Consider the following 14,398-nt stretch of genomic DNA (forward strand, 5'->3'; position numbering starts at 1 on the left):
ATTTGATATACTAAAGACAGAGCAAAATTAAAATGTCAAAAGAGAAGCTTCTGCTAGGCTTAAAATAAGACTATTTTTAGAATACGTCATCTTTTAAATTAGCATTCTCTTTTTGTGTTAAATAAGTGGCATATATGAATAAGTGGATGGTGGTAGTGACATTTACAACATTGTTATGGATCAAAGTTCTTGTTCTTACAAAGAAAGGCCTATTTCATGGGCTGGAGTTCTGGCTCAGTAGTAGAGCACTTGCCTAGCATGTGCAAGGCCCTGGGTTCGATCCTCAGCACCACATAAAAATAAATAAATAAAATAAAGGTATTGTGTCCAACTACAACAAAAAAATAAAATATATTTCAAAAAAAAAGAAAGGCCTGTTTCATGAGGCAGCAACAGAGATGACTAATGCATTGGACTGTATTTTCTCTATATATATTTCTATATATATTTTCTGTAATCTAATTATTTGGAAGAATAAAATCATGTGAAGGTAAACTCAAGTGGTGACAATGTATGTCAAGACATGACTAAGGCAGGAGGGAATTCATGATGAGATGTTAATCTTTAGAAAAACATAAAATGTTAGTAATGACTTGTTGCCAAAGAAAGGATTTCTTCATCTACAAGTAATTCAATAATCTTTAGCAACAAAATCACTTACCTAGCTCTTCATTTTCAATGACTTCAAATGTGGCCCAAATGTCACCTTTTGTGGGAATAATATTTTTTATTGCTAATATATCATTAGTTAATTCTTCTGCTTCCATCACAGGAGATATCTGTAAGAAGAACAACATTTCTTCAAAAGATCTTTCAGATACAGAAGCAGTCTTATGATAGGGCAATACTACCTCCACCTAACAATACCTCAAGTCTTCTCCCAGTGTGGATAAAACTAGCTCCTTCAAGCATAGCAAAAACAGCACATTCAGCTCTTCATCCATAAAACAGAATACATTTCAATGTAAAGGCAAAGGGAAATTACAATACAGATATCATCAAGAAGAATTATTTTGCTCATTTACTGGGCAATTAGATGACTCAGAAGGGAGGAATAACCTAGTCACTCACAGACAGGCTTTAAACACATGACAAATCCAACCATCTCCTAGGAGTGAAACTTTTCACTTGTCAGTTCTCTAATCAAGAGTATAGAGTGACTTGTTTATTCAGCCTGGGCCCTAAATTATACACAGTTGACTGACTGCTGTTTGTCATGCCAAGAAGCCCCAGGGTTTTGGTAGTTTGTGGTGCGCCCTGCCATGCCAAGTGACAGATGGTAGGACACCAAAGTATTTAAGAGCCAGGATTTCAGGGTATAGGGCAGAATCGGCAGTGCCAGCCTGGGGCCCTGGCTTCACAAGAGTCCCAAAGCTGGAGGCCATTGGATGAGCACACTGCCTCTTCTGGGACTTTCAGGGTTTCTGATTTGTTTCTTCCTGTTTTTGTTTTTGCCAGTCTTAAGTAGATACTGGCCAAAAGCAAGCTGACTTCTTCAGTTAGACTTTTGATGTAAAGTTAAACAAATAAAAAATGTATATAAACATTAGAATACTGCAACTGCAACTTAGCTTACATGTTTCCATAAAAGTAAATCCCTATTTAAATATTTCTTAGAAAAGGAATGTGTTCATTTTCATTTTTCCTTCGCTTTACTATTCATAAGCCTAGAACACATACATAAATAACAAAAAACATCTTACAGCACAGGTAACTCAACAATGTCTACCTTTTGTACTTCATGGAATTTAGAGCTTGCTTTAGGGAATATGTTAATTATACAATGGAATCCACTCTGTTCTATTTTAAAGCTCAATGATAAAGTGGGAAAAGTGGAGAGTTTCAAGCAACAAAAATATCAGCTGAATTGTCTTAGTGATGTTTTTGATCTGCACTGACCTAAACATTTTAAGAAGTATCATCCTTTATTAAATAATGAGTACTGAGGAACCAAACCTGAGAAATAGGCAGCAGGGAGTGCCCCAGTCTGAAGCAGAAGGACTACATCCATAGGCCCTGCTCCAGGAGAGAGACCCAGGGCCCCTTTTAAAAACACCTAGAACTCCACACTTCAGAACGCATTATTCTGTGACTTATCAATATAATGAACATCAGATATGGATTATGATGATCAGGTTTGTATTGTGGCCTGAATTTCTAGTTTCCATTGTTATGAATAAGATATCACTTGTTTCATCTATCTCTATAGGGTGAGGTAACAACCAGGAGAGATAAAATGTAACTAAATAATTTTACAGTCTTAAGTACTAAGTCAAATGCTATTGATTTTTTTTGTACAGTTTTTATGTTTTTTGAGAGCATCTGGATCTTCTACAGGTAAAATTGTGAAGTCTTATATATAAATACAATTAAATACAATTAAGATAATGTGACAACTTTCCTCAACTGCAAAAATTTCTCTGATGGGTTTATAAGTAAAATTTGAATACACTATGAAAGTGTCTGTATAATAGGTAGAGTTAAATCATGTTCTCTGAATATCTCTTCCAGCATTAATAATGGACTTGTGCTGATTGGTCTGTACTAGTTTCTCAAATCCCTTATGATCAAAATCATACACTCAGACTAAGAATCATGATATGGCTAAGGACTGGCAGGGCAATTGTTTCACAAAGCATTTGATGATATAGCTGATGACTATAGCATTTAGCTCTATGTTTTAAGAAAGGTAATTCCATATAGTCATAATACATAACTATTAAAAATACCTACAGTAAGAAATATAAGACAGGTATGGTGGTGCACACCTGTAATCCCAGTGGTTCAGGAGGCTGAGGTAGAAGGATCAAGAGTTCAAAGCCAGCCTCAGCAAAAGCAAGGTGCTTAAACAACTCAGTGAGACCCTGTCTCTAAATAAAATATAAAATAGGGCTGGGGTTGTGGTTCAGTAGCCAAGTACCCCTGAGTTCAATCCCCAATACTGCTCCCTCCCCACCAAAATACAACATATTTAACATAACTAAAGTTTTGAGATATCTAATTCTTTGAAGGTTTAATTTTGCACTTCAAAAACATGAAGAAGATAAAGTTGAATTTGTTACATGGCAGAATATCTATTCCATATACAGAAAAAGTAGTATTACCAAGTAGGAACATAAAATATCACTGTTACTATACCTAAGGCAGACTAATTACTGAATATAGTAGCATGAGAGGGATCCATTTTTAATTCAGCAAAAATGATCAATAGCCTCAAGGAAAAAAAGTTACCCAATATTTAAGTACATGGAAGATGAAATGCTAAAGGGTGAGAAATCAGAAATAACAATGATACTAGCACCAGTAGTCACAAGTATTTATCAAACACGAGATGAACAATTTGCTACACTGTCCTACGTGCATTAGCTTAATGAGTCCTCACAGCAATGAGATGATGTAAATATTATCTTTCCTCATTTTATAAGTGAGGACACTGAAACTGAGACAGAGTAGATAACTTGCCTAATGTAAGGAAGCCTTTGTGTTCAAGTCATTTTCTAGAACCTACAGAAAATCCTAACTCTAACCTAAAGCACATAAAATGTGCTTTCCAAATGACTAATACATAAAATTCCCAGAGGACATTGCTATGAAAAGTCAATCTTGTCATCAGTCACTGTTTGAACTAGAGAGGTGAAGGAAATAAGAAACACTGGAAAATTCAAAATATGTGAAAGTACTGCCAACATTCGTGCTTTCCAACGGCGCTCTACATCCTCTTGAGGACTTACCCGAATTATAATACTACAGTCGGGTTCCTTCCTTTCCACATACACTTCAATTAACAAATCTCCAGCCTGGGAAACCTAGAAAGGGCAGATGTGAAAACAGCACATATGTCACAAAAACTTACATAAGACATGTGAGGCAGTTGTAAAATCCTATTCCTATTTCTCAATATGCTGTAGCAATGAATTAGCTCAATCCCCTGCTCACAAGCATGATGTTCTTATTTCAAGGTATGGTTGATTAAACATAAGGAGTCTATACAAATTTATAATCAGTAACAACTATCACAATGGGATTTGTCTCTTAACTCAAGAGCTTAGTGTTCTCAAACACCCTTCTTTTTTAAATGAAATGGTGAATCTGGCCACACTGGAAATAAGCTGCCTTTGACAAGAGAAATACAGGAACCTCATCATCTACAGTAACAGGGATAAACAAAATGAGGAGTGAAAGTGAGCCACATGCAATTTTTTTCTCAATATTGTGTGCATAATACTAATAATTAAAAGATAAAATAGTTCTTGCTATGTTTTCAAAAAGATGATATATTTGAATGAAGATAAATTAGGTCAGAGCAGTAGTAAAACTACAAATAGGAAAAGTAACTTTAGTAAGAAGAATAAAGTAAAAGTGATAGAATTAGGCAGAAAATGAAGGTAAGTTTTCATTTTAATTATCTTCAGGCAATTATTTAAGAACAATTATTTGGGTCATTATGTTCCAGAAGACTGACTAAAGAAGATACAAATCAAAAAATATAAACCATAGATATGGCTATGTACATCAACAAAATATAATGAAGAAGCTTAACAAAGAATGAAATGAATCCATGAAAAATATTTTCAGTAGCTTTTGTCAGAAATTCACTTTAGTTCCATAACCATTCAAAAATAATATCCATAACTCAATATTTTTTAAATGATCACAAAGGACAAACAATCATTCTGAAGGCAAATTTGTCTCTGCATAAAATCTAATGAGTAAATTTGTGAGGGAAACATTTAAAAATGTTCTTTGAAGAAGTATTCCTAATTATTCTGTCACCACAGGCATAGAAAAGATTATTTTCAAATTTTATTTCCCACTTTTGATGCTACACACAAATTCTAGGAAGAAAAAGAGTTGACATTTTTTGCTTTTCACTCTGTATGCATAAACAAGTCTCCAGGAAGGACACATTTTAAAAATTCGAAAAGCAAACACAGAGTACTCAGAGTAAAGCCAGAAAGAAAAATAGCTAAGAAATTCAAATAAGAGTAGAATATAGGGATTCAAATAAGAGTAGAATATAGGGACTGCCAGAAAAAAATACTCCAGAGAAGAGTTTTGTATGGATTTAAAAAAATACTCAAGCAAAATAAGTAGTTTTTTCAAACTGTCCTCCGTATCTCTTTCAACTACTATAGCTTATATACAATTATTTTCTTATTTCTACTTATACTGAATTCTAAAGCAGTCATTTCTCTATTATAAATATAAAATACAAAAAGGCAAAAAGATATTTGTCCTTTATCTAATAATTATATACATAATGCTGCCAATGATTACCTCTCAGGCTCACACAACCCTTTATTTTAGGACTTAAACATCCCTCTGGAAGTAAGAAACAAAAAGAATGGATGTAAACTGGGCAGTGTTAAAGCTAACACCACTGGAAGCTGCAGTAATGATTTTGGGTCAAAAATGGAGGAAATAATTAGTTCAGTGATTAATATACCAGCATTAGTAGTGGAGAATTTACACACCCCCATCTCCTTCCAATGGATAACTCCTCTAATTAGTAATGGAAACTTCAGGACCAAGGCAAATTTAGGTTCTACAAGAGGAAGTATTTGCCTCATTATCCAAGTGTAACCATAAACAGAGCACATCTGACCCATTTCTATTATTTACATTGGAACTCTGAATCCACTATGATTCCTCGTTACTAGAGGATGACTAAAGATTGCCTATAAGAAGGTACAGTAAGTAATCCTTAAATAAGACAGAGTAACTTGAAAAAGCACAGTGCAACCTGAGCACATGAATCCAACATCATATGACTGAGGAAAGCAAGACAGGATTTAGGAAAGCCGACTTAAGACAAAAATTACTGTGTTACAGACATCATATTAGAAAGTGTCTCATTAATATAGTCATCTCAAAGCATGCAGAGCAAAAGCATAAAAGAAATAATTTATATTTTCAAAATCATTATGGAAAGAATCATTACTCTCTCTGAATTTGCAATTTATTCTGGTATTTCTTTGGCTTTAAATGCTTCCTTTGAAATCCACTGGCATTTTTAACAGTGTTTTGAAAATCAATAAATAAAACTGATTTCCCCTTTATGTTAAAAATTATATTCACATTTTTCCATCTATGTATCAGGTTGAAAAATTATTACCATTGTTTTATCAAGATTCTTTATCCCCATTACTTCTACTTTGTTTCCAAAAGAAATTTGAAAATACACAAAACAAATCTCTTTGTTTACAATAGAAGCTTTTGCTTTTGTTTAATTCTTTAAAGATCTAACTATTACTACTCACTTGAGTGTCTTTCCACTTGGTAATAAAGCTATTTTCTATGTCCATTTGTTTGACTTGGTCTTCTTTAACCTGTTTAAAATATAATTTTGGACATTCTAATAATGTAGAGTACAAGGAGCGATGGTACTCATCCTCACAAAACTCTTCAGAAATTTAAATACCAACAAGTTGAAAATAAATGAGAATGGCCATCTTAATCAGCATGGCCAACAGAGTCTCATAAGTTCAGAAGACATTTTGATGATTCCTTCTGGCTTCAGATTCCACCCACAGAAGCCCTCATTGTTAAGGAGGTTTACAGAGCAAAGGGGCTGATGTCTTCTTTCTGAAAATTCTTGTAGGTTGAGAAACAAAGACTTGTTTCTCAAATCCAAATGTCCATTAAGTGCTCATTAAATCTTTAACATCTAGGATGACTGCAGTTTAACATAACTACAATGATAACAATTTAGCTTCTATTAATGGATTGGTATAAAACTAGAAAATAAAGAGAGCATGTAAAGCCACACAATTTTTTTTCTAATTTTTAAATCAGCATCAGACTTTTGCAAAGAAGTTGCCATTGATCAAAAACAGTGGACACACAAAGGGAGAAAAAAAGAGGAGATCAAAGAGCAAAGAAAATTCAATAACTCTGGTGTCCATTCCTCTATGAATTAATATAGAAACTGGGTTATTTTATTAAAATAGTTCCTTTCTCTTTTCTAAGGAATCTTGTGGTAAGTTATTTTAATACAAATATAACAACTACATAAATGACAACCTATCACACTACCCACTTGGTTTCACCTACAATATCCATACCCCAGAAAACAACTGAGTCTTATCAACACCATTCGATAAAATGCTCAAAAAGATTACAGAGATGTTAGAATTATACAAGGGAACTGGATATTTAACCCATACTGACCTTATTCAAACCCTGGCCATATTTTCTTTTAGTTTTATTTATTTGAACCTTCCTATACTAGCAGTTGACTGATCAAACATGAAAACACTAACTTCATGAAATACCAAGTTGAAGAGACAAATAATTAAACAGTGATAACTTAGCAAAAAAAATTGTGGAATAATAATAGTATTTCAGAATTTTGTTGTTGTTGTTGAAGGAACCATTACAACAATTTTTTAGAAATCCTAAAATGCTTTCAGTTGCAGAATTTAACAGCCCAGTGTTTATTACTGAATGTTAAATTCAGAACTTCACACCTCTAAGTAGACATACTTAATGCATACACACACTGAGGAAAAAACACATGTACACACACAAATACCCCTAGAATAGAACTATTCTGTTCAACAGACACCAGATGGTAAAAAAGGCTTAAAAGCAGCCAAATTTAAATGAATGCTATTGCTTAGAAATGCTATTGCTTAGAAAGCTAGTTTTATATAAAAACTGAAAGAAAATATAGCTATCCTATATTTTCCCTGTTTCTAAATATCCATAAAGACCTGAATAATAGCATCCTAAAACATGCAATATTCTTTGCAAACAGTAACATCAACTCCATTTAAACAAGGGCAGGATATAAAATATTTACCTCAAATATTTCAACATAATTATTAATTAGGTCCTCAATTACATTCACTTCTTCACTTGTTTGTCCCTTAGTTTGAAACAAACAGGATGAAAAGACCAAGGCCAAATTATGGGCATTCATGTGATTGATTTCTGAGCACTTTTGAACCCTGTGAGAGAAAAGCATAGCTCATTAAGGGATACTTCTGTTTGAAAACTGCATAGAACTGCAAGCCAAATCCTCATTTATAATATTTAAACACGCACATATTGAAACTGTTTAATACAAAAAGCACAGTGGTGGTTTAAAGGAAAGCACACGGTTCTTCTCCCAAGTATCTTGCAGTCAAGTTAAGAACATAAGTAAAACTACTGTTAAGAGATCAGCACAAGTAACAGAGCAGCACTTAATGCTGACTTAGAGGACGAATTGACCACGTCCACATAGTTCCAGATAATGAAATGACCTAAGGTCAAAGCAAAAAAAGGGCATGCAGAATGGTAGAATGAAAGGTGAAGCTACAGCATAAATGAAAAAAAGAAAGGGCAGGAGGCAGGTAGGAGCAAGACAGGAGGATAGACTGTAAGGCATGCAGTGGAGTGTTCCAAATTCCAGGTTCCAGACTAGGCTACATTTTCTTTTTTTTCTTTTTCTTTTTTTTTATTTCTTACATACATGACAATAGTGGAGTGCATTACATTCATAATTATCTATTCACAGCATAATTTTTTGTAACTCTGTATATAAAGTATGTTCACGCCAAATTATGCCATTATACATGAGTGCTCTTATTTTTTTTTTTTAATTTTTTGCATTACAATTCCAGGTCCAGCTTGGCTAAGAAGAGGACTAGAACATGGGAGAATCAGAGAAACACTAGAATTGGGGGACAGTATAATTCTGTTTGTCTTGAACTATAAATTTAATGGTTGGTTAAGTATGTAAGTTAACTATAGATATTTTAAAAATATATTCATTTTGGGAGTAGATTAGCATATGTTTATAAATATATTTTGATATTTGTATTACTAATCATTAAAAAGCTGTCTCATTCAAAAGAGAATAATTATTCTTAAGTAGCCCTAAGAAATAAATACATATTATTATTGCAAAAAAAAATAGGTTACATTTTCTAGAAAGTGGATGTCAGGTTTGGAGAACACCTGGTGGCACGTGTATGGTATTCAGAACAGGATATAATTACATCTCAAAATGCAAACTCTCAATTTATAAAGACCACTACACCTTTCTTGGATATAACTAGTAATGCCTTTTAAAAATGAAGAGATATGAATAAATCAATCAACCCTTCTAATCAGTGAGGTACAACTTTTAGGCCTTACAAAAATCATTTAAAGTTTTAACAGATAAAAGTTTCAAAGTTATAAAAAATAAAATAAAACCTATAGTCACCATCCCAAGAAATGAAGAGTTGAGTTAGTAAAAATATAGTAGAGTGGAACTACAAGTAGTTAATGGTCTCTACTGGACCCTGACTGTATATACAGCTGCATATACAGCTGCTCTAGTGCCTGTTTAACTTCATTTGGAAAATGTTAAAATACACACTAAAGAAGAGAGAACCAACTCCATTAAAGGCATATAGCAAGGTTATGTCTATACAGAATACAGATTCTGGTAGGTACAGAAAGAATCAACATGATAGTAATATATATGATAATTCAAGAAATCCTAATAAAATGCAAAATTGCACAGCAGAGACAGACCAAGTATGATCATCAAATACAATTTACAAGATGCAAAAGGAACTGGAATTTAATAAAGGAGGATGTAACAACTGCAGATACCCCTCTTAAAACCACTCTGTACTTATAGCAAACCAGACTGTGAACATTCAGGAAATTTATCTCCATGTCAGCATCTCACAGTCAAGAGAATCTCACTTTAATCACACTATACTGCATAATACATATCTGGTGAATGGTATTAAGTGGATGTGACTGGTAACAGAAGTGGTCTTTTACCTAGGGTAGGGTTTGAAAATGCTATATAAACCTAACCTTATCCAAACTGACCTCTCCAACTTTTGGTGACACTATCAGAAGTCCAAGGAAATTGTTTTCTAATGCCCTTCATAACCTCTTGTAACCTCCTGCCAGAGCCAACTATAAACAGTCTTGTCTCCTAGTACTCCTCTGTTACAGAGATAGCCTTCACTCATTTCTCATTCTTACTTTTTTGCTTTGGATAGGGTCTTGCCATTTTGCCCAACCAGGTCTCCAGGTTGGTCTTGAATTCCTGGGATCAAGTGAACCTCCTGTCTCAGTCTCGTGAGTGACTGGAGCTAAAGGTGCACACCACTGACTCCAGTTTGGATTTATCTTTTTTTCATACCAAGTTCAAATGTTTCTTTAAATCTAAAGGATAGGGTGGACTCAACCCACAATGAAACACTCATTCTCTCCTCTATAATTCCATGCTGCATCACAATGTATCCCAACATCTCATAAACTATATTTGTATTAGACAATAAGAAAATCAGTTTTATAGGCTGGGGATATAGCCCAGTGGTAAAGACCTGGTTAGCACACACAATTCCCAGCACTTACATGTACCACCTCCACCACAATAACAAAATCAGTTTTACTGTAATAGAGATACACGGATGAGAACCAGTGGTTGGAAAGCAATTTAAAAAATAAAAAAGATGGCACACTGTGGAAGCTTTCTTAATCTAGATACTTTTAGGAGAAGTCAGCTTTACAGAAATTTATTCAAAGGAGAGCTGGGGCTGTAACTCAGTGGCAGTGCACTTGCCTAACATGTGTGAGGCACTGGGTTCAATCCTCAGCCCCACATGAAAATAAACAAATAAAATAAAGACATTCTGTCCATCTACAACTACAAAAATATTTTTTAAAAAAGAAATTTATTCAAGGGAATACTTCCTGGGTGCAGGGAGCTACAATAATTCCTTAAGCTAAATTCATGCTTACTAAAGTTTTTATACTAATACTTGCTGAGATCAACACAGACAAACCAACCTTTAGTTTTAACTTAAAAGGTTACTCTCAAACATCCTCATCCTTCAGATTTCTCGTCACCAAAATATTCCTCATTTCTTTCCACATGCTGAGGGACCATCAGGCCCTGGCATAGGAAATGTTCTAGACTTTTAATATCAGGATAAGGATATCTGATTAACCAATAATCCAAAATATCTGGAGTCAGAGAAGCAATAAACTAGAAGAAATAAGAGTTTATAAAGCATTCACCAAGAGGAAACATTGTGCCCAGATCTGGACACAGTGTCTATTTAAGAACTCTTGTCCCTCAACACAGCAATGGATCACTCCATCTCTCCTATTTCAGTACTGCATGCTGCAAATTCCGTATTTAAAATCTGTCCCCACATCTTAGAGGCAGTGATAATACTATAGAATGTAGGCTGTATAGTACATTAAGAAAAATAATTCCTTCTTCCTCCAAATTCTGTCTAAATAAGTTTTTAAATTCTTGTTTACACATGTGACACATTTCAGGATGCTGTATTATTATTATTTCTGATTCATTTAAGAAATTCTCCAGTGCTATTTAACAGCAACTAAATTACAGAAAAGAAGGCTGATATCAGTTCCAATGATGAAGCTAGACTAAAATGAGGGAGAAAAAAAGGGAAGAGGTGGGTCCCATGAAAATAGAAGGTGGATCAGGAAGGGAATAGAGGAGGAGGGAAGAGGGACAAGAAAGTGAGGAATTATGGAATGAAATTGGCCAAATTGTGCTATGCATATATGCATATATATGAATATACTACAGTGAATTTCACCTTTAAGTATAACCATAAAGCACCAATTTAAAAAAAAAAAAACATGATGGAAGACAAGTAGAATAGAGGAAGGGGAACAGAATGAGGGAGGAGTGGAGGGAAAGAGAAAGTTCTGGAGACTGAAATGAAGCAAATTATATTTCATGCATGTATGATTAGGTCCAAATGAATTCTAATATTATGCATAACTATAATGCACAAATAAAACATTTAAAAAATATATAGTGAAAGATATACAGCTTCGTGTAGAATATCAGTCACACAACTTTAAATTAAGAAGTAATGACTTATTGAATACTATGTTTGAAGTGTCTAGAAATGCTCATGAGTTCACTCACCTATAAAGGTGTTCGATGATAGCTGCCAGTGTTGCTCGGTTGACCCCTGGAAGAGTACGTATAAATGCTCCATACTTCTTAGTTCTTTCGTTGTCATCTTGTGTATCTGGAGGCAAAAAAAAAAAGGAATCTTAGGGTTTAAGCCAATCACTTATATTATAAATTTGCCTTTCATCAATATTTCAAAATATTATTTACAAGTATAAGAAGATTAGAAGAAAAAGATTAAAACTTCTAGAATAACTGCCTTTAATTATGGAAAAGCATTTATTCACATAAACTTTCCATGATTCTATGCTACAGCTCTTATAATTTTTATTCTAAAATAAAGCACTTTGAAAACAGAAAAGGGTATGTTGTTGTTTTCTTATCTTCCACTGTATGGACTACTGAACCTCAACGTAACAGGAAAACATTCAGTTAATTACTCAAACTAGAGGACAAGTTGAAAAGCCAAAAGTGTTTTAACTCTAGCTATGGAGAGGTTTTATTTTTTGTATTTGGAAATGACATTTCTGATCCTCTTTCCTTATGAAAGCACAAAGATCTTCCCAAAGATATGAATAAACGATCCCAGAGCTAAGAACTTGTTATCTTCTCTGATCTAGGCAAATGGCCTTTTAGCAGCCATGGTACCATTAAATGTCTGGGAAAAAATGAGAAGATAATCAAAGAAATCACAAACAAGCCCTTACACTGTGATCCAGACTTAGAAGTTGATGAGCCTCTGCCTTTGTTATAAATAGAAATCAACCATGAAGAGGAAGATATTGCCCAGCCCCAGAAGTCAAATCTCCAGACAAACTATGGTCAGGAACCCCAAAGTTCTTGACTCCAGAGGATGCGTGGATTTGGTTCAGCCTAACTGATTAGCTGACACAGGAAATGAAGATCATTCTTCAAATAAATAGCTTGCCCTGACTGTGTGACTCAAGGGAACCACACTTAACTATTTCTTTTCAATTACCAACTACCTTTGGAAACCAGACCAGTTCACATTTCCTACTTAGTCCTACATATTCTATTCTTTAACTGTCATGTGTAACTAATTAAAACAAATTAAAAGAAGATAAAAGTATATAGTCATTTGTAAAGACACTAGGATCTCAGAGGACATAAGAAACTCTGTGACACATTTTTCAAGTACAATCCTATACAAAACTGCAAGTATTATCTCTTTTGTATGAATTTTGCCAGAGCATGAGCTCCATAAAAGTAAACATGGTTGTATGGACTTAAGTGCCCTGTAGATAACTCTGCAAAAGCAAGAAGGGAAAATACTCAAATAAAGGAAATTCAGAAATGAATTAAGAATTATTTATATTCCTAAACAATATTTAGTATTAATCTAAACACTTGTCCTTATGTCACCAGTTTGTAATTATAGAGAAAACTACATTTATTAATAAAATGTAATTAATATTACTACACATATAAGAAGTCATACTAGCAAAAGCTGTTTGCATGTATGAGATAAATGATATTTTCAAAATAAAGACAAGAAATTGGAAAACAAAATTCGGGAAACATTTCTGGTCATGGAGAATATTTAATGAGCAGTTAAATTAGTTAAGAATTGAGGTGACTTAATACTGTTCTTAGAAGAACGAATCATACATCATATGAATAAGTGGTATGCCACTGCAAGGCACCGTTGGTCTCAGGTGCACAGGACACGAGCATCCTCCTGTGAGGTCCCCAGAGGGTTATAGTTTATCCTTGTCAGATGAAACACTGGGCACTTATGAAATATCTGACTGAGCTATATTGGATCTGAAAGAAAAACACTTAAAGGTCATTCAACCTGGTATTTGAAGCACTCACCAAGTAGATTCTCAAAGAATTCACATGCAAGTGAAAGGTGAACACATCCCTTTTTGACGCTTGGCTACTCCTCGCCAACTATCTCCTCCAGGTAGACTGGCAATGTTAAAGACTTCTTTATTATCTGACAACTTTGGCAAAACTTATTTCTTATGTATTTTTGATAAATGATTTTAAAATAAAGAAAAATTCTAAGTCATCATAAAATAGTTATTACAAATAAATTTATAGCTATAATAAAATCACCTTGAAACAAAAATAAGCAGTAGAAGGGAGCTAGGCTTAAAGAGATGTTTATCTAATTACATTTTTTAATATCCTACAAAACTATAAAACTTTTCTTATTCTCAGTGAAGCCTTTTGATTTAAAAAATATTTGGAAGCAAAGAAACTACTACCTTCTGAACAAGTTAAATTATGAAAAGTGTTAGTAACAATACTACTCTCTTCTTGCTGAAGCTTATAAGGAATAATATGGGATAATTTTCAAACTGTATGTGTGTTTGTGTGTATAATGTTTGTGTGTGTATACATATGTATACTGAATACTTTCAAATAAATAATTTTATTTCTCAACTCTCAACACTTGTGTCTGAGGCACTTAGGCCAAGAATACCATGCAGCGACATACCACTTATTCATATGCTATATGGTCTGTTCTTC

The 14,398-nt window shown here is 33.8% G+C and overlaps 1 protein-coding gene across 2 annotated transcripts in view; it reads right to left on the bottom strand.

The window, feature by feature from the left end:
- Window positions 1–14,398, bottom strand: part of Arap2 (ArfGAP with RhoGAP domain, ankyrin repeat and PH domain 2) — a 167,253-nt gene that overhangs the window by 46,418 nt on the left and 106,437 nt on the right. For both annotated transcript variants that reach the window (XM_076864252.2, XM_076864251.2), the window contains exons 21-25: window positions 11,912–12,017; window positions 7,805–7,952; window positions 6,261–6,329; window positions 3,732–3,806; window positions 662–779 (exon numbers count right to left, since the gene is read on the bottom strand). In XM_076864252.2, coding sequence (XP_076720367.1) covers window positions 662–779; window positions 3,732–3,806; window positions 6,261–6,329; window positions 7,805–7,952; window positions 11,912–12,017 — 516 coding nt within the window. The remainder of the gene's footprint in view (window positions 1–661; window positions 780–3,731; window positions 3,807–6,260; window positions 6,330–7,804; window positions 7,953–11,911; window positions 12,018–14,398) is intronic.

The sequence above is a fragment of the Callospermophilus lateralis genome, chromosome 8 (assembly GCF_048772815.1).
Source record: "Callospermophilus lateralis isolate mCalLat2 chromosome 8, mCalLat2.hap1, whole genome shotgun sequence".
In the NCBI taxonomy this organism is placed as follows: domain Eukaryota; kingdom Metazoa; phylum Chordata; class Mammalia; order Rodentia; family Sciuridae; genus Callospermophilus; species Callospermophilus lateralis.